Raw genomic sequence first — 19298 nt, forward strand, 5'->3', positions numbered from 1 at the left:
ACTGTTCCACTTTAACTCCATCCCAAACTTTGTGTGTAGTTTTCTCTCTGAGTCACGGCTCAGGGAAAGGGAAAGCAGGGTGAGCTGAGCTGCTAAGTCACTGCTGGAAGGGAGAGCAGAGCTGCTAAGGGATATACAGTAATACCTCGGTTTAAGAACGCCTCGGTTGAAGTAATTTTCGGTTTACAAATGAAAATCCACTGAAAATAATGCCTCGGTTTACAAATTGTGTATGAATTTTTTTCGCAATACGAAGTGTATGTCAGTGCTGATTTTTAAATGCAATTGCTGGCTCTTTTTTTTTTTTTCACTATAGCTCACAGAATTAGCTGTCACTTTCCCCAAAGTTAACGGAAATGTTGTTTCTTTTAAGAAACTAAAAAGAAACATTGTTTGCCCCCCTTTCCTGACCTGCCCGGCTGCATGCTCTGAAAAGGGTCTGGTATGGATTTTGGGGAGGACCCCCACACCATTTTGTTTAAAATTTTTGCGTGGGAGTTCCCCTAAAAATCCATACCAGACACGAAGGGCTTGGTATGGATGGGAAGTGGGACCCCACGCAGTTTTTTAAATTATTTTTTTAATTGCCGGCAATTCTTTTACATTCAGCTGTCAGTTGGGAACCCCGCTGACAGCTGAAATATTAACACATGGTTGTCACTACTAAAATGCTGCATGACTTGATCAAATAACTCATGCGGTATTTATTAGTGTTTACTTTGTCTCCGGAACAGATTAATTGGTTATCAATGCATTCTTATGGGAAACTGCGTTTCGGTTTAGGAATTTTTTGCTATAAGAAAAGTCCTGCAGAACGAATTAAATTCTTAAACCGAGGTATTACTGTATAAATATTTGAATATCCATAGCCTGGCAACAAACTCCCCTTGGGCAAATAACAATATAAGTAGCACTGTAACATTATACAACATGCAATTTTTAGATTATACTGTGAATACATGAGTGTCTATCAGCCTTTCTCAACCTTTTTCCCCTAGAGGAACCCTTGAATGAATTTTCAGGTCTTAGGGAACCCCTGCTAATGCATCTCATTGGCTCTGCCAGGCGGCCTTAGAATTGGAACAATCTGCGCACCATCAGATGGGAGATCCATTATCCACTGCTTCAGGAACGCCTAGAAACCTCTAGAGGAACCCTAGGGTTCCACAGAACCCTGGTTGAGAATGGCTGCTTTACATGCTAAAGAGGATCCGTTGCTAAAATTCACGTCACAACCGCCAGAATTGGTCAATTAATTGTGCGGAAGACAATCCCAAACTCTATGAGATGGGTTCAACTAGAGACCGCACTTGAGGTCCACTGTATTGTCTTGACCTACTACACCTGCCAAAAAGGGTTTATCGAACAAAATTGAACAAAAAAACGTAGGCAGCTGTAGCCAGTACCCTTAGGCTTCATGCACAGCTTTAAGATCACTGCTTTTAGTCTGGTTTTTTTTGCCTGTAAACACCCCTTCATGTTAACCTGTGTGTCCATACACATATAGGTATTTAGAGGCAGATAAAACCCCACTGCCAGCACATCCACTTAGTCAGTAACTATTCTAAAGTGAAAACAATTGTTACTAGAGATATGTTGACCTATATTAATGAGAAACAACAAACCTTGTTTTGTGTTGACGTTCTCATGAGCACAATTTCTTTTTCTTTAATCCCCCTTTTAGAGCTTGTTGCCAATAACACCGATGCAGTGGAATATTTTGCAAGTACTACCTTAGGGGCTCAGTTCATCATGGCTGTCACCCCCAAGACCATGCTTCGAAAACCATTACCAGCATCCCGCGGACCAGCAAACAAGACAGCTGTGCCTCATGCTCCACCTGCCAAAGATGGCAAAAAACAACATAGCTCTCCGAAAGATTTATCTGTAAGGCCTGCCAAAGTCCAGCCACTTCAAGGAGGTGCAAATATCAGTGATACAAACCATCCTCGTTATCAGCAAAGAAGCTCAGCTCCCTTTGAGTCTCAGCTGAATGCTACCAAGATACCATTGACTGTCAGGAGCCATTCATTGAGTGAATCCCCTCAAAAACGACCAGTCATTAGAAAAGGGCCAATTGTACCCAGCAAAGCCAAAACAGTTCCAAAATTTACATTAAAACACCCGTCTGCAAGATATCAAAGCCTTCCACATTCACATCATAAAAATGTCACATCAAAACCCGTAACAGGTCATTTGAGAGACTCCAATTCTACCACTGGCTCAGCAGGGATATCAGTCAGCCCCATACCTCAGCGGACTGCCACCATACCTCTGAAAAACTCTATTAAATCTGGCCAAAAAGGAACGCCATTTCCGCCTGACAGGGTTAAACAATTTCCAGTGGCATTACAGGCAGTAACACAGATGGGTAGGCAGCTGAAGGAAAAATCAAGTAACACATCAGTTCTGCTCAATACCCTTGTAAATCAGAATTCTAGCTTCCTCACTAACAGCCTTCAACATATGGCGCAATCTTCTAATTCCACATTTACAACTGGAAAAGAGGCTGTGTTGTATGAACTGAATTCTCTCAACACCCAGGACCATCTATTGAATGTTGAAAATGTGACTTCTGTCCCTCAAGCTGATCGGCACAATGATGTTTCAAGAGCTGGACTTTTAAGAAAGATAAATTGGCCAGAAGTACATGATTCCAAAGTCATGCAAGAGTTGAAATCCAAAGTAAATGTAAAGATACCAGATAGAAATATATTTATGAATACAAACCTAAGCTCAACAGAACTTTCTGGACTTGTCCAAGAAGACAGAGGTCAGTTCCATCCAGTATTAACCACAGATACTAGTGTCATTGGACTTACACAGACTGTTGTATTGGCCACTCAGACTGCAAGGACTTCTGATAATGTAAGTCATTCAAGTGTCCGTTCTCAAGGACTCGTCGAAACGACAACAGAAGTCCATAGTCGATTAATGACAGGGGAAGCCACACAAGCCAAAAGAGAAAAAGACCAGACTTGGCCAGGTATGACAGAGAGCCACCAAATTCACCACAATCTGACACATTCCCATAAACACAGACACCTAAATCCAGAGTCACTTAGACAAAATGAAACCAACACCATATCTCAACATAAAGGCGCACCTCATGATAGAACAGCCCCTTCAGAACCAAACAGACATCATCAGAAACACCTACACAACCACACCCAGCCACACTCACATAGCCACCATAAACACCACTCAGACCATCGTTTACAAAGGAATCATGTTTCCCAGACTCTGGTAACCATTAATACACAAGAGCAGCCAGATTTAACCACTCGGATGCAACTGAACCAATCTAACCCACAGCAGCTTCACAAAGAGTTGGTGACATCTACCCAGAGACAAATTTCCATCCAAAATGATACACATTTCAGTGCTAGGCTTTCTGATCCCTCCTATATAGGAGGTATGCAGGAGAATGAGATAGGGTCCGTAACAGCAGGACTTTCAGGAATATCTGGAACAGCTCATCCAAGGCTGACTACCCAGAATGTCTTTGGCAGTCAGTCTGAACTGACAACACAGTCCCAAGAACCCACAACATATTTCTCAGTTTCTGTAACAGACAGTCAAACTGCAGTTCACAAACTAAACAGCTTGGAACAAGGTAGACATTCGGAAGCATATCCCAGCCTACACACTAAACCTTTTATACACAGACTTTCAGAATCACATACACAGTACCACTTGACACAAACAACAAAATACAATGTAACCACACACCTTCACGTAGCAGCAACTAAACAGCCTCAGTTAGATATCATCCCAACCACTCTAGTTGAGAGCATTATACAGAACCAACCAGGCAATCGTCCATCCCAAGAGGAGCTAACCACACCCACACAGGAACAGCAAACCATAAAGAACCAGACAAATCTAACTTTTTTGGATCCATCAAAACTAAGCACATCAGAAGTAGGTTTAACCACCCAAACTCAGCCTAAGGTAATCACACAGACACAGCCAGAGCTGTCTACAGAGCACGATTTTTCCACAAGGGCCTGGCAAACGAGGTCCACACAAAAACCTCCTAAACTGACCATAAAAGTCCCACTGATGCCTCCTACTGTAACAATGCCTTATTTAATTACACCGTCCCAGCCAGAGCCAACAAGAAATAATCTGTCAAACTCTAGAACATTAGCATATGTTAATAAAACTCAACCAGAGCCAATCACCAATACCCACTCAAAAGGAAATGATAGAACAGAGTTCTCCACCAATACAGGGCCAAACATAAACAATGCTTTGGAATCTACTTCTCAAACAAAATCAATCCAAAACAGCCCCATGGAACTTGGTAATTACACAGAGCCGATCACAAATACAAAATCTCCCACACAAAGAGAATTATTTACAAAGACTGGGGCAGTCTTCCCAACAGTACCAGAGCTAATTACTAAGGTCACCACTGAATCAACTAATAATACAGAACCATTTCTACAGGGTGAGACAAAAACTGACTCTCAGGTGGAACCAGTCACAAAGCATAGGAATGATTCCACTGCACAAAATGAACCAGCATCTAGGAGAGATTCTACTACAAAACATAAACCAACAACCGCGAGTAAGACCCATCCCACCATAAAATCAGAATGGGCCACAGATGAAATAGATACCCAGAAACACACCACATCAACCACAAATACTCATACAGAATCAGCTGCAGAAACAGAACCAATCACAAACAGGAAGATAGAATCAACTACACAGTCTACCACTAAGAATTTAACAGATTTCACAGACACAGAGCCAATCACAAAGCATATGGCAGAACTTGACACTAAAAGAGAACCAACCACTGCAAACAAAATGGAATCATTCACACAAACAAATATCATGATCCACGGTGGTGGTAAAAAAGAACCAGCGATTCAGATTGAGACTGGACTAATCAACCAAACAGAATTGATCCCGAAGACGTCATTTAAGCCAACTGTATCCTATCCTCATGTATCTACATCCCACAAAGGGCTAATGCAATCTACACAGTCACATGTTGGAACACCTACATATCATCAGTTAATCACATTGACTGGACCAGAGTTGACCATGAATGTCAATGATGAAACTAACATACAAACTCCAGGAGACCAAGCTGTGGACAAGTACACACCAACAGAGAGGACATCATTTACTGACCATGTCAATGTAACCGAGAATAGGACAGAAGGCCCTGCCCCAGCAAGGACAGGTGGACACCATGGCTACACTCAGAATGGTGTGCACTATTCTAAAACAACACCTGTTTGGGATGTGGAAGCATATCATCCTACATCAAGACTTCCATCGGGGCACCATCAAGACCATGCAATTAAAGTGAAAAACGATGGATCGGAGTCTCCTAGCTCAACTAAATCAGTGACTTCACCACAATCCAGCACCTTCACCCCTCTGACACTTAGTGAGATGATGTCTTCACCTTCTGGGAGAGACAGAATCTTCATCGTAGATGAACAGCAACCGGTCTTTAAAGGTCAGTCATGAAATTTCTTCCACATTGACGAGCACCATTTCTTTTTCTGTTGGCCTTTTTCTTTTCATTTCTCGGCAGAGATATTTGTAAGAGTAGTTTAGCAGCTGCCGTTGTTTTCTGACCTTTTCAAAAAGATAATTCATAGAGATATCAAGGCAGATTTTCAAATAGAAGAACTTGAGAAATTACTGCATTTGTAACAAAGACCTGAGACAGTATCAGCCACTGATGTAAGAGCAGAAATGTATTTTCCATCATGCAGAAGTCATTTGTTTCTGATTCTATGCAAATAGTATGTACTAGACATTGAACTAAAAGGATAAGTTCATCTACAACTGACAAGTCAGCAAAAAGACTGTTTCATGTAGGGGAAGAACTGCTGCAGTTGTCAAGTACATGCATCCTCCCAAACCTTCTTGCAATGGCTGAATCTTAAATGAATTACCCCAAACTCATGCAAATGTACACAAAATTAAATATGAAAATATACAAATATAAATCCAAAACTGTGATTTTTCCATCAAATAACTAAAAACTGAAAGCTGCTCCCCATCAAAATAAATAGGAGTCCAAAATAATAAGAAAAGGCCTCAAAAGGATATGATGACATGTTTCTTATTTGTGCATCTTTATATATATATATATATATATATATATATAATGTGCAATCATAAATATATCAATAGATTGTCCATAAATACACTGCTCACCTCAATATTGAGCAGTGCAAATGTATTTACACTGATGATTCTGTGCCACCATATACCGTGCTTCTCCTCTCCACAAACACAGAGACACACCGCACTCGCCAGAGGGTGTTGACTTCCTTACTTAAACAGAAGTCACCATTTGCTTTCCCAGTATCAACTGGTCATCTCCATAGATGGCTAGACGTTGCTGACGAAACGTGTAGGAAGGGACTTCTGGGTTATGTCACTTCCAGTTATTGAAACACAGGTGGAAAGAAAACCGGCATTCCTGAGTACGTTTATATGCCTATGTAATTGCACTTGCTTGTAAGTGCATTTGAATTATTTCATTTTATTAAAAAGACATTATTACACTATGAGAGACTCTTTTATCTCTCCCCTGACATGAGCTGGGTATTACGGAGTCCTCTGTAAGATGCATGAGCACTGTTTAGATCATCTGATTCTTACATGTATCCATGAGTAATACAAGTGTATTGGAGGTCCACTTGAGCAAAATAGCAGTCGATGGAGATGACCAGTTGATACTGGGGAAGCGAGTGGGGACTTCTTTTTAAGGAAGTCAACACCCTCTGGTGAGTGCGGTGTGTTTCTGTGTTGGTGGAGAGAAGTACAGTGTATGGTGGTGCAGAAAAATCACCTTTACTGTGAATACATTTGCACTGCTCTCTATTGTGGACTTTATGAAGGTGTTTATGGACAATGTATTGATGTATTTAGGATTGCACATTTAGTTATATATATATTTTTTTTCACTTTATTTGGAGAGCGCATACATAAGGAAACACAGTCAAATCCTTTTGAGGTTTTTTATTATTATAATGGCTGAAGTTTTCCGTCTACTTCTTGCCTTCTGCATATTTCTGTTTTGCCAATGAGGCTGCCTATAATAATAATGGCACAAAATAAATGCAGAAGGGCGTGGTTTAGTGTCAAGCTTTGACACTTACCTGTCAGAACTGACACTTAGCCATGGCAAGAAGGTTTGAGATACAGGCATGTACACTTCTTGGTGCCTTCACATCATGCCTCCCATAAATTTCTTCCCAGTGACAAAGTCCTTCCTGACCAGGCCATTTTTGTGCGATACGGCGCTGCGTTACTTTAACTGACAATTGTGCGGTCATGCAACACTGCACTCAAATGAAATTTATGTACTTTTTTCCCACAAATAGATCTTTCTTTTGGTGGTATTTGATTGCATCTGCGACTTTTATTTTTTGCGCTATAAACAAAAAAAGACCGACAATTTAATTTAATAAAACATATCCAGTAAAAAAATTAAATAAATCAAATTTCGTCATAAATTTAGGCCAAAATGTATTCTGCTCCATGTCTTTGCTGAAAAAAAACTACCAATACATGTAAATTAATTTGTTTACATGAACGATATAGCGTCTACAAATGGCGGTATATATACTGGAATTTTTTTTTTTTTTTATACCAGTAATGGTGGCGATCAGCGACTTATAGCGGGACTGCGGCGGGCATTCTGACACTGGGGGGGAACTGACCAACTGCCACTGACATCCCCAGTGACACTAATACAGTGATCAATGCTAATAAAAAGCACTGACACTGTACTAATGATAATGGGCAGAAAGGGGTTAACATGTGGGGCAATCAAAGGGTTGCTGTGTGCTGTTTTACTAAGTGTGCTGTGTGCTTTACTAGGGAAACATGCTGCTTTGTATTGCTCTGCTATGCAGAGCAATACAAAGCAGAATGTTGGTGCTGACAGGGGAGAGATCTGTTTTGTTTACACACAGACCTCTCCTCTTTCATGGTTCCTCAGTGATTGTCGGGTGCTGGCGAGGAATCTCCGGCCGGGACCCGGTGATTGAGAGCTGTAGCTGCCAATGTCGGCGCGGGTAGGGCGGCGCGCACTCCCCCTACCCGGAAATGCAAAATCACACACACACATGTATATATATACATACACCTGATTTTGGCAGCCCTGCCGCCCTGTAGCAGTAGTTCTGCTATAGGGTGGCGGGGAACTGGTTAAAGTAGCTACCAACTGAATAAGTCACCCATCTGCTTTGCACATACCTTCAGTTTTGGTGGAGAAATCTTTGCATTTGAGTTCTCAACACCATCTATCCACTTTGCCTATTACAAAAGGGTGTCACCTATCTGTGTTGAACCTACAATGAGTAGAGTGTAGGAGAAGTAGGTAGACTTTTTTGACTTTCAGAGATCTCACTACATACAGGTTTGAAAAGCCATTGGGTTGATTAATTTAAACTGGCCAATAGGTGGGTAGGATTTCAAAGGAAATTCTTAGGTAAAGTTCGCTCATTTTTGGAATCATTATGAATCAAATTGACTTTCATTTTCAAGGAGCAGGATGGAAGATTTCCTCAAACAAATTTCTAACATTGTATGTGGTTTTCGTTTTCATTTCATTTCGGTCCATTCATTCCAAAATCAAATGTTAAAAGAAAACAAAATCTTTCAAATGACAAACATTCTGAGAATTTTCATACACATTTTCCTAAGACTTTTCCTAAGAATTTTCATTCAAAATTCTATCCATCTATGGCCAGCCTTACTGTGATCCTTCTGAGATTGTGATGTGTATTGCCCACTGAAGACCCCACAGACACCTTCCTCAGAGAAGACGGTTTTCTAATATGTTCCTAAAATATAGCACCATGAAGCACTACTGTAAAACTGGCCATACACTAGTAGAATTTTATTGGAAATTTTTGTTTTAAGCCCATTTGTTTGATTTTCTGATTATTAGTGGGGCCAAATTGATTTTCATTTTCAGTGATGAGAAAGTTTGAAGGAGCAGGATGGAAATTTTTTCTGAAACTAACAAATGTTAATGTATGTGGGGTTTTTTTGGTCAATTTGTTCCTACATTGTACTTTTGAATGACATATGTCAAGCCATTGAATATACTAAGAATTTCTGTGCAAACTTTTGTTAGAAAATCTATTCGTGTACAGCCAGCTTAATTTCACCTTGATTGTCTCCTGCACTTTCAGAAGGATTCTGTAAATAACACTTCATAAAAGGTAGTGTGAAAGTATTGTCTATAGCAGTGGTGGCCAGATGCGGCCCTTAGCTTTCCTTTATTCCTTTGGAGCACTATTCTTTCTACTGATACAAGGCACCATTCATTCCATTGACACCAATGATGAGGCTGTATTCCTCCCACTGACACCAATGATGTGGCACTATTCCTCCCACTAATACCAATGATGGGGCGCTGTTCTTCCCACTAATACTAATGATGGGGCAATATTCCTCCCACTGACACCAACAATGTGGCACTATTCCTCCCACTGACACCAATGATGTGGCACTATTCCTCCCACTGACACCAATGATGTGGCACTATTCCTCCCACTGACACCAATGATGGGGCACTATTCCTCCCACTGATACCAATGATGCGGCGCTGTTCTTCCCACTAATACTAATGATGGGGCACTATTCCTCCCACTGACACCAACAATGGGGCACTATTCCTCCCACTGACACTAACAATGGGGCACTATTCCTCCCACTGACACCAACAATGGGACACTATTACTCCCACTGACACCAACAATGGGGCACTATTCCTCCAACTGACACTAACAATGGGGCACTATTCCTCCAACTGACACTAACAATGGGGCACTATTCCTCCCACTGACAGCAATGATGGGGTACTATTCCTTCCACTGTAACCAATTATAGGACACTATTCCTTTCACTGACACCAATGGTGGGCCACTATTCCTTTCACTGACACCAATGGTGGAGCACTATTCCTTCCACTGACAGCAATCATGGGGCACTATTCCTTCCACTGACAGCAATGGTGGGGCACTATTCCTTTCACTGACACCAATGGTGGAGCACTATTCCTTCCACTGACAGCAATCATGGGGCACTATTCCTTCCACTGACAGCAATGGTGGGGCACTATTCCTTTCACTGACACCAATGGTGGAGCACTATTCCTTCCACTGACAGCAATGGTGGGACACTATTCTTTTCACTGTGATCAATTATAAGACTATTCCTTCCATTGACCCCAATGATTGGGCACTATTCCTTACACTGACACCAATAACGGGGTACTGTTCCTTCCACTATTACCAATCATGGGGCACTATTCCTCCCACTGACACCAATGATGGGGCACAATTTCTCCTCTCACTGACCACAGGCTCTATGTAATTTTCTTACTCCCTCTGACCACCAAGCCTTAGACATTGTTTGATCCCACTGACACTGGGACATTTTCAACTCCTGCTGCCTACACTCTGCCCCCTCTAAAATTTGAAGGACAGCAATCTTGCCCTTTGTTAAGAAAGTTTGGAGACCCCTATAAAATCACCATGATTGGTTTGGAAGTTACACCAATAGTTCTGTGCCTTGCAAGACATACTTCTTCACAGAATTTTCCCATAGAAGTGTTGTAGAAACTTCAGTGGGCTAGGACTGTCTTCACAATAGGTGGGCCTATATTGCTGAACTCTTTTTTTAAATTGCTTGTTACTTGGGTGTCATGCTTATCCTTTTGTCTTAAGTGCTTTTTGGGAACTAACAGAGCAAGGGTATTGATCAGAATTTTTATGTTTACTCAGACTTGTTCCCTGCTGGTGACTCAAAAAGTATTGCAACCAGGCAACTAGCATTCGTAGAACATGGTCAGAAGTGGCAGTACAAGATTCTATTTTTTTCACAAAATAAATAATAATATTTGGAACTTTTATGAGAACTTTAAAGCTGCACTTTAAGCAGATATAGTGCATCTTTGTATTTCCTAAAAAAAAATTGCATGTGGTTTGAACAGGAATTGCGGTGCAATTCCTGGTTGAATCACATGCAGTTTCTCGCACAGCTCCTGTGTGAATCCAGTCTTGTCATAGTAACTTTGAGCCTGAGTTCACACAGGAGTGGTGCAGGAAACCTCCCTGCATGAAGGGTTCCACCAGCTCCGGCTCCCAATCACACTGTGGACGTGGGCTCTTCTTGCCTCTCCCATGTCTCTCTCCAGTGGTTCCAGCCATCCACTGGACCCCTCCCCATTCCCCCCTGGTCGCGCTGTACCAGATTGCCGATCCTCTACTCTCAGACAAGGAAATGCTGCATTACCAGTCCAGGGATTTGAAACCCCCATGGCCTTCTCTCCTCTCCTTGCAGTGCTGACAGTACGGGTTAAATCCATCCATGTGATGGTGCTGACCAATTAGAATCCCTATAGACCGTACTGAGCTACAGAGGGACACCACAAGTAATGTCTACTTTGATATACAAGCTGACTCAGAACACAGTCACTGGGATCTCACACACTGGTCTGTACTTAGTAATGTCCTTGGATAGCTGGATACCAAGTCAGCCAAACATTTCTCCCGTGAACACTTCAGACCAGATTCCGGAAGGAAATCCCCAATCAGCTCCAGCAAAGTTCAGTACAAGTTCAGTACAATAAACCCCTAAGCTAGCACAGCTGGGACCTCAATGAGCGAATGAAAAAAAAAAAACAGCTGGACTGCCCAGAAGAGCAGGAGCCCTTCAGGCTGAGATCTTCTCCTCCTCCTGGACATGAATCCCTCTGCTTCAAGCCTAAACCTATTTATGTTCCCTCCCAGCCACCTACTGGGCATCTTCCCCCAGGGACTGGCTGGGACCACAGAAATATTCAGACTGGAGATTTGACTCTCCCAGACTACTATTTTACTGAACCATCCAGAAGGCAGAGGGAAAGCAGTCAAACCCAGAGCTTGTGAGCAGAGCAATTACTAACAGCTCCACTGATTACAGGAGAGCTAAATAACTAGATTTACCTAACCTAGCACCTACCTAGAAGGGCAATACATTGGGCTTTGTGGTTGGTAAATGTCAGATCTGGATCTGGATGGACAGCAATGCAAATCCAGATAACAAATGTTCCATATATATATATATATATATATATATATAATCTGCAAATTTAGCTGTGTGCACATAGTTCAGCTCGTACAGTATTTAGCAGAACCTTGCCTGTATATTACAGTATATTACCTGTAACATGCTGTCCCTATGTTCTCCTCCTTCAGTGCCAACCATCAGCATGACTTACAGAGTGAATGTGCAACAATCTGCAATGTGCAGTGATCTTGAACCATGCAAAAAAGATTTCAGCAAAGAGGTCAGTGACAATCGAGGGGCTTCAAATTGGCCGTGTCGTTCAGCCAGCCAATTATGAAACAGCTAATCAGGTTTATGTCTTCCTACAGGTGACTTCTGCATACAAGTATACTGCTGGATTCGACAAGGCGGACGTGATCAATGTGACGTAAGTGCTATAGCCACAGCTGTGTCACTGCCCTGGTTATGAAGTGGATGTGGATAATAAAGACTTGAAGAGCACGTTGTAACGAGATTACGTCAAATGTTTAGGACTTTGCCCTTGGCTTATGTAAGCTGGGCATCCTATAACATATGTGAGCAACAGATGGTTAAACATATGATATCACTGCATGGATAGGACTCCATATTGTATGGTACCTGAGGGCACTGGCTGATTACTGGAGAAAATCCGACGCACAGCTTGGTTGTATGAAGGAAAGAGGGTGGTCATATTGTAAAGCAGCATTGCTTCTAACGTGCAGAAAAATGACAATGCTGAGACAATTCCTAATTTATATGTTATACAGTAAGAAAAGTATATCTTAATTCAAAAACAACATTGTAATATGTTGCAATTTACCAATCCTTCGATGTGGTGACTGCTTTGACTTTCTTTTCGGGCTTCTCTTTCCTTTTTTTCCACCTAGTGATCTTGTCTGTAACACACTTCTTTTCCCTGGGTGGCTACACTAACTCTGCATCTCTGGAGGGGGCAATGGTTGTCACCCGAGGCTGCTTTCCTGATTTGAACTATAAATATGGCTTTCTCTCTTCGTTTACATTACATGGGGGATTTGTAGGTTAAGGAAGATAGCTTAGAACAGTGGTTCTCAACCTGTGGGTCGCGACCCCTTTGGGGGTCGAACGACTCTTTCACAGGGGTCACCTAAGACCATCGGAAAACACATATTTCCAATGTGTAAAGAGCAGCTACTGTGTAGAAAGCAGCTACTGTGTTGAAATCAGCTACTGTGTTGAAAGCAGCTACTGTGTTGAAAGCAGCAGTATTGGAGGTAAAACGACACTTCATGAATTATAATTACTGGGTAAATAATTTTATGGTTGGGGGTCACCACAACATGAGGAACTGTATTAAAGGGTCGCGGCATTAGGAAGGTTGAGAACCACTGGCTTAGAAGGAAGAAAGGGTTGTTTGTGCTTTCAGGTCAGCTCACAGGTAATGGCAAGGACACTACATTTCAAGCAAGATCAACATGTGTTTTTTGTATTTGCTGAAAATGTTTTTATCCTGAAAAAATAAAACGAATGCAGTTGACAAATCTAAGGACTGCAATTATATTTAAAGTAGTAGTAAACCATAAAAAAACTGCAAAATAATAGCATAATGCGCTAGTATGTACAGAGTTACCTTAGAACAAAGCCCTCCAGCGGCATGCTGTCACCGCTGTAGGTGCCTCCATCTTCACCCGTCTTCCTTCCGGGTTCACGGGCTTCAGCGGTTTGACTTGCCAAGCCGCAATGACGTCGCTCCTGTGCCTGTGCGCAGGAGCCACAGCACGGCTCTCTCAGTGGATGGCACACCGTCCATTGAGAGCGCAGTGATGTCACCGGCTGCTACTATAGTAAATATCTGCTAAATGGTGCGTGTTTAGGAGATATTTACTGTACCTACAGGTAAGTCTTATTTTAGGCTTAGCTGTAGGTACAAGTAAGCAGGTAGGATTTTTGTTCTTGAGTTTAGATTATTGTTAAAGTGTAATTTTCTATAAAATGATAAATTTTGCAAACTGTATACAGTATCTGTTCAAACAGTAAAATACCGCTTGTTGACTGTCTAAAACAGCCTTTCTTAACCTTTTCAACATGGACGAACCATTAAAATAACTTTCAGGTCTCAGTGAACCCCTGCCAATAATTGCTATAGCTACAGCTCTTGGTACATTAGTGTAGTTTCAGTGAGAAGAATGCTTCTTACATTGGTGGTCAGTGAGAAGAAGGCTTCTTAGATTGGTGGTCAGTGAGAAGAATGCTTCTTAGATTGGTGGTCAGTGAGAAGAATGCTTCTTAGATTGGTAGTCAGTGAAAAGAATGCTTCTTAGATTGATGGTCAGTGAGAAGAATGCTTCTTAGATTGGTGGTCATTGAGAAGAATGCTTCTTAGATTGGTGGTCAGTGAGAAGAATGCTTCTTAGATTGGTAGTCAGTGAGAAGAAGGCTTCTTAGATTGGTGGTCAGTGAAAAGCATGCTTCTTAGATTGATGGTCAGTAAGAAGAATGCTTCTTAGATTGGTGGTCAGTGAGAAGAATGCTTCTTAGATTGGTGGTCAGTGAAAAGAATGCTTCTTAGATTGATGGTCAGTGAGAAGAATTCTTCTTACATTGGTGGTCAGTGAGAAGAATGCTTCTTAAATTGGTGGTCAGCGAGAAGAAGGCTTCTTACATTGGTGGTCAGTGAGAAGAAGGCTTCTTAGATTGGTGGTCAGTGAGAAGAATGCTTCTTAGATTGGTGGTCAGTGAAAAGAATGCTTCTTAGATTGGTGGTCAGTGAGAAGAATGCTTCTTAGATTGGTAGTCAGTGAGAAGAAGGCTTCTTAGATTGGTGGTCAGTGAGAAGAATGCTTCTTAGATTGGTAGTCAGTGAAAAGCATGCTTCTTAGATTGATGGTCAGTAAGAAGAATGCTTCTTAGATTGGTGGTCAGTGAGAAGAATGCTTCTTAAATTGGTGGTCAGCGAGAAGAAGGCTTCTTACATTGGTGGTCAGTGAGAAGAAGGCTTCTTACATTGGTGGTCAGTGAGAAGAAGGCTTCTTACCAGGGAGTTTTTTCAGCTGGAACTTGGTGGAACTCAAGTTCAGTACCTCTGGCTCAGGCCCTCTGCTCCTTGCTCACCACTGTTACTTGAAAACACAGAAGTCCAGCTTCTGTCCTGAGCAGCTCCCACTGGGTGAAGGATGGGGACAAGGAAGATGCAGATGCCCTCACTGGATGATCTCCCTGCAATTGAGAGAGGCAGAACCACCTACAGTGTGCTGGGAGGCACTAGAGCTGGCTGGGTGCTTCAGCTTAATGCAGCAATAAAAGTAAGACATGTGGAAGGTGGTGGAGCTTTTAAGGGGTGGGGGGAGAGATGGGGGCAGTGGAGAGAGGGTTGCAAGCAGAGGTCAGAGCTGATGAGGGATGAAAGCGAGATGTGGATGGGGGATGCAGAGGTAAGCAGCTCTTGAAGAAGGCTGAGCTCTGTGTGTAGTGTACCCCCAAACTCTGCACATAGCACACCCCTGAATTCTGCACTCTGTGTGAAACTCCTGGTATTTAATGCCTCTTTAAGACTGTTCAACTGTGACATTTGACCACACCCACTATTTGATTTAGTTTGGAGGTTGTGTGTGTGGGGGGAAGGGGGTTTTGGGGGGTAGTGGTTGAGTTTCTGCACCTATTTTCTGGAAAAAAAATGCTTCTTACATTGTTGGTCAGTGGGAAGAAGACTTCTTACACTGGTGGTGAGTGGGAAGAAGACTTCTTACACTGGTGGTGAGTGGGAAGTATGCTTCTTACATTGGTGGTGAGTGGGAAGAATGCTTCTTACATTGGTGGTCAGTGGGAAGAATGTTTCTTACATTGGTGGTCAGTGAGAAGAATGATTTTTGCATCATTGGTCAGTGGGAAGAATGCTTCTTACATTGGTGATCAGTGAGAAGAAGGTTTCCCACATTTGTGGTCAGTGGTAAGATGGCTTCTGCTATGGGCGGTCAGTGAGAAGAATGCTTCTTCTATTGATGGTTAGTGGGAAGAAGCTTCCTTACATTGGTGGTCAGTGAGAATAAGTCTTCTTACATTTGTGGTAAGTGAGAAGAATGCTTCTTACATTGGTGGTCAGTGGTAAGAAGGCTTCTTCTATGGGCGGTCAGTGAGAAGAATGCTTCTTCTATTGATGGTTAGTGGGAAGAAGCTTTCTTACATTGGTGGTCAGTGAGAATAAGTCTTACATTTGTGGTAAGTGAGAAGAATGCTTCTTACATTGATGGTCAGTGAGAAGAAGACTTCTTATATTGGTGGTCATTGGGAAAAAGGCTTATTACATTGGTGATCAGTAAGAAGAAGGCGCCTTACATTGATGGTCATTGGGAAAAATGCTCTTTACATTGATGGTAAGTGGGAGGAATGCCTCTTACATTGCTGGCCAGTGGGAAGAATGCTTCCTTACAGATAAATAAAAAAGATGATTGGTGTCCGGGGTTACATATCCGAGAGACAGAAATTGCTCATTGGTTAAGGAACCCCTAGCAACCTTTTGAAGGAACCCTGGTTGAGAAGGTTGGTCTACAGTCTATGATGTTGTCTGTGAACTGCTCTTGTGGGCTGGCCATATAGATTAAAAGCATTTTTAGGAAAAGTTATTTTTAATCAATAGTAAACAGAGTAATAGAGAGTGAGCAGAATATTTCCATTCCTGGAGTCCCCAACTACCCTGATTTGCCACTGGAGACTTGGGAATCACCTTGCACTTTGCGTATTGAGCTCTCTGGAAATGCCTCCCACAATGCAGCAGCATTTGATTTTTAGGAAGTTGATACCTGCATAAGAATTTTGCCCCTGTCCAACCAGCAAATCAGGACATCAAGGGAGAGTAAGAGGCAAGTGCAGGTAATGCAAGTGCAGGCCACCATGATGTTTGTGCGGCAGGTTGGTTATTTTACCTAGCTGGAGCACAATATAGGTACTTTTATTTTTTACTTACCAGAAAAGTAAGTTTCTAGTTGACAGATTGCAATAGTCAAAAACAGCATATTCTGTTACAACATCACCCTTGGTGACAAAATATGGAGGGTGATATTACTGACCTTCTTCTAAAAATGCTAGTTGCCTGGTTATTAGGCTTCTCCAAGGCTTCAGTACTCTGAGACGCCAAGCTGGACCAGCTCTGCAAATCAGAAATTCTGACTTGACTCCAACTTTCAAATCTGCATATTTGTTTTGAAATTGTGAGTGTGAAGCAATTAAAGCCAGAGGCAACCAGAAAGAGGTCAGCAATGACCCCCTCGTATATGTTGTGGTTGTTGGTGTCCCTATTTCCTGAATAGCCTTGAATCTGAGCTTGTGAAAATACAGACCTGTGAGTTCCCTGCTTTTCAGCTCCGCCCTTCTGTAATCCTCAGAAAGGAAGGATGCACAGCGGTGACTGACGTCATTCTGCTCATATTTGCTGTAAAATTGCTTTTGTTTTTGCAATGATATAAAACTCAGATGAAAGGCAAGTTGAATGGATTTGCTTATATAAGAACAAGTAAAATGTTTCCTAAATAGTACCAAGTTGCCTGATTTAGTTAACCTGTTGCCTGGGGTTGCTATTTAAATTTGCCTTTTATCCCGCACCGGCAGTAGCTTGTTTATTTGTTGTTTTAGGCTGTCTGGCACTGCCCTGGAATACAAAGTGCAGTACAGCGTGCAAGTAGGGAGCCCGATGTCCGTAGAACAGGAATCGGTACTTGCTAACCCAACGTCAGTGTTTGAGGCCTTGGCTCCCTCTGAGTACACCCTCCTCTCCACAATCCGCAATACTTCCATGGAAGGTAAGACAGAGAAGAGACCTGTCGAGGTCGTGTACAGTTGACGGTTCCTTGCTGCCATTATTGATGGATTGACCTGTTATGACACAAGGGCCAGCTGACCAAGAACACGTTCTCCTCCTATAATCCATAGATATTCCTCTGCAGAGAACTCACCCCGTTGACCTGTCCTTCTCTCAGTAATAGCACTTTTCTTCCTCTATAAAATCTTCTCTGCCGCATTTCACTAAATGAAATCCATTTCAGATCAGTCACATTTTACAACCCTTAAGTAAATGTTCAGCAACAGTTTCATGTCATTAAATAACCATCTCAAGTCGGAGTGTGTTCTCTTGCCAAAACAACCAGCAAGACATTCTTTTGTGTCTTAAGTCATTCATTTTTTTTTCCCTTTTGTTCCCTATTTTGGTGGACCCATTGTCAACATAAAGCCCCCACCCCACCATGCCTCACCAATATTGTATTTATTGTATTCAAGACTAAAAATATGACATATTCTAACATTTTTTAAATATTTTCCAAGCTATAAATATATTAATATTTACCCATTAGAGCTAGCAGCTGGCAGGAATAAGCTGGTACTTTAGTAGATCTAATGCAGCCTTTTTCAACCTTTTCAACACATAGGAACCCTTGAAATAATTTTCCGGTGTCAGGGAACCCCTAATAAAAATTACTATATCTACAACTCCTGATGCATTAGTGTGACGGTCATTGAGAAGAATGCCCCTTACACTTGTGGTCCTTGGGAATAATAATTTCCCTTAATAACTAAAAAAATCAATGGTGTCAGGGGGAACTTATTTCAGAGGAAGAAATTGCTCATTGCTCAAGGAATTAGCAATCTCTGGAGGAACCGTAGGGTTCTATGGAACCCTGGTTGAGAAACCCTGATATAATATGTGTGCAGTAAACCTTATTGCGCATGACAAGAAGTCAGAAGAAGAAGCAAGTTTCGGGGCTCAATGCCTCCCTTTATCAGGGCTGAGAAATATTTAGGGAGAATTGAACTCCAAAACACATTGGCTTTCCCTTCTGACCTCTTGTCATGTGGAATAGGATTTAATAGCCTTTACATTAGATCTGTGGCACTTTCCTCCCTTTCCAAGTGTCTTAAAGACTACTCCAATGACCCTAAAGAAAGCTGCTTCTAAAAATTTGGATTTAAAGCCGTATCCTTCCAACTTTTGGGTCCAATGTTTACCAACAGGTTTATTGTCAACTGTTTTGTAGTTAACAGACAACACAGTCCCTTTGCTGCATTAAAATCCTAAGTAGTGTCATCAGCCCTACCCAGTTTTGCCCCTGCTGGACCCCCCATCTCCATAACATAAGGGGGGAAAGAGGCATTGTAGTCCTGCAAGGGGGAATTTGGCAGTACTAATAACACTGCTTGGGTTTTCAGAGGCAGCATTGTCAATTTACTACAGGACGTTGGGCTCTTGCTGGGTTTCA

General features: G+C 42.0%; 1 protein-coding gene across 2 annotated transcripts in view; it reads left to right on the forward strand.

The window, feature by feature from the left end:
- Positions 1 to 19298, forward strand: part of LOC149458284 (uncharacterized) — an 80325-nt gene that overhangs the window by 33256 nt on the left and 27771 nt on the right. For both annotated transcript variants that reach the window (XR_016313476.1, XM_089682418.1), the window contains exons 2-5: positions 1685 to 5485; positions 12243 to 12334; positions 12423 to 12481; positions 17680 to 17846. Coding sequence is in view for 1 of the 2 variants with exons in the window: in XM_089682418.1 (XP_089538544.1) it covers positions 1685 to 5485; positions 12243 to 12334; positions 12423 to 12481; positions 17680 to 17846 (4119 nt within the window). In the remaining variant the exon portion in view is untranslated. The remainder of the gene's footprint in view (positions 1 to 1684; positions 5486 to 12242; positions 12335 to 12422; positions 12482 to 17679; positions 17847 to 19298) is intronic.

This window comes from Staurois parvus, unplaced genomic scaffold (assembly GCF_062004578.1).
Source record: "Staurois parvus isolate SC_StPar_1 unplaced genomic scaffold, SC_StPar_1.0 ptg000289l, whole genome shotgun sequence".
NCBI lineage: Eukaryota > Metazoa > Chordata > Amphibia > Anura > Ranidae > Staurois > Staurois parvus.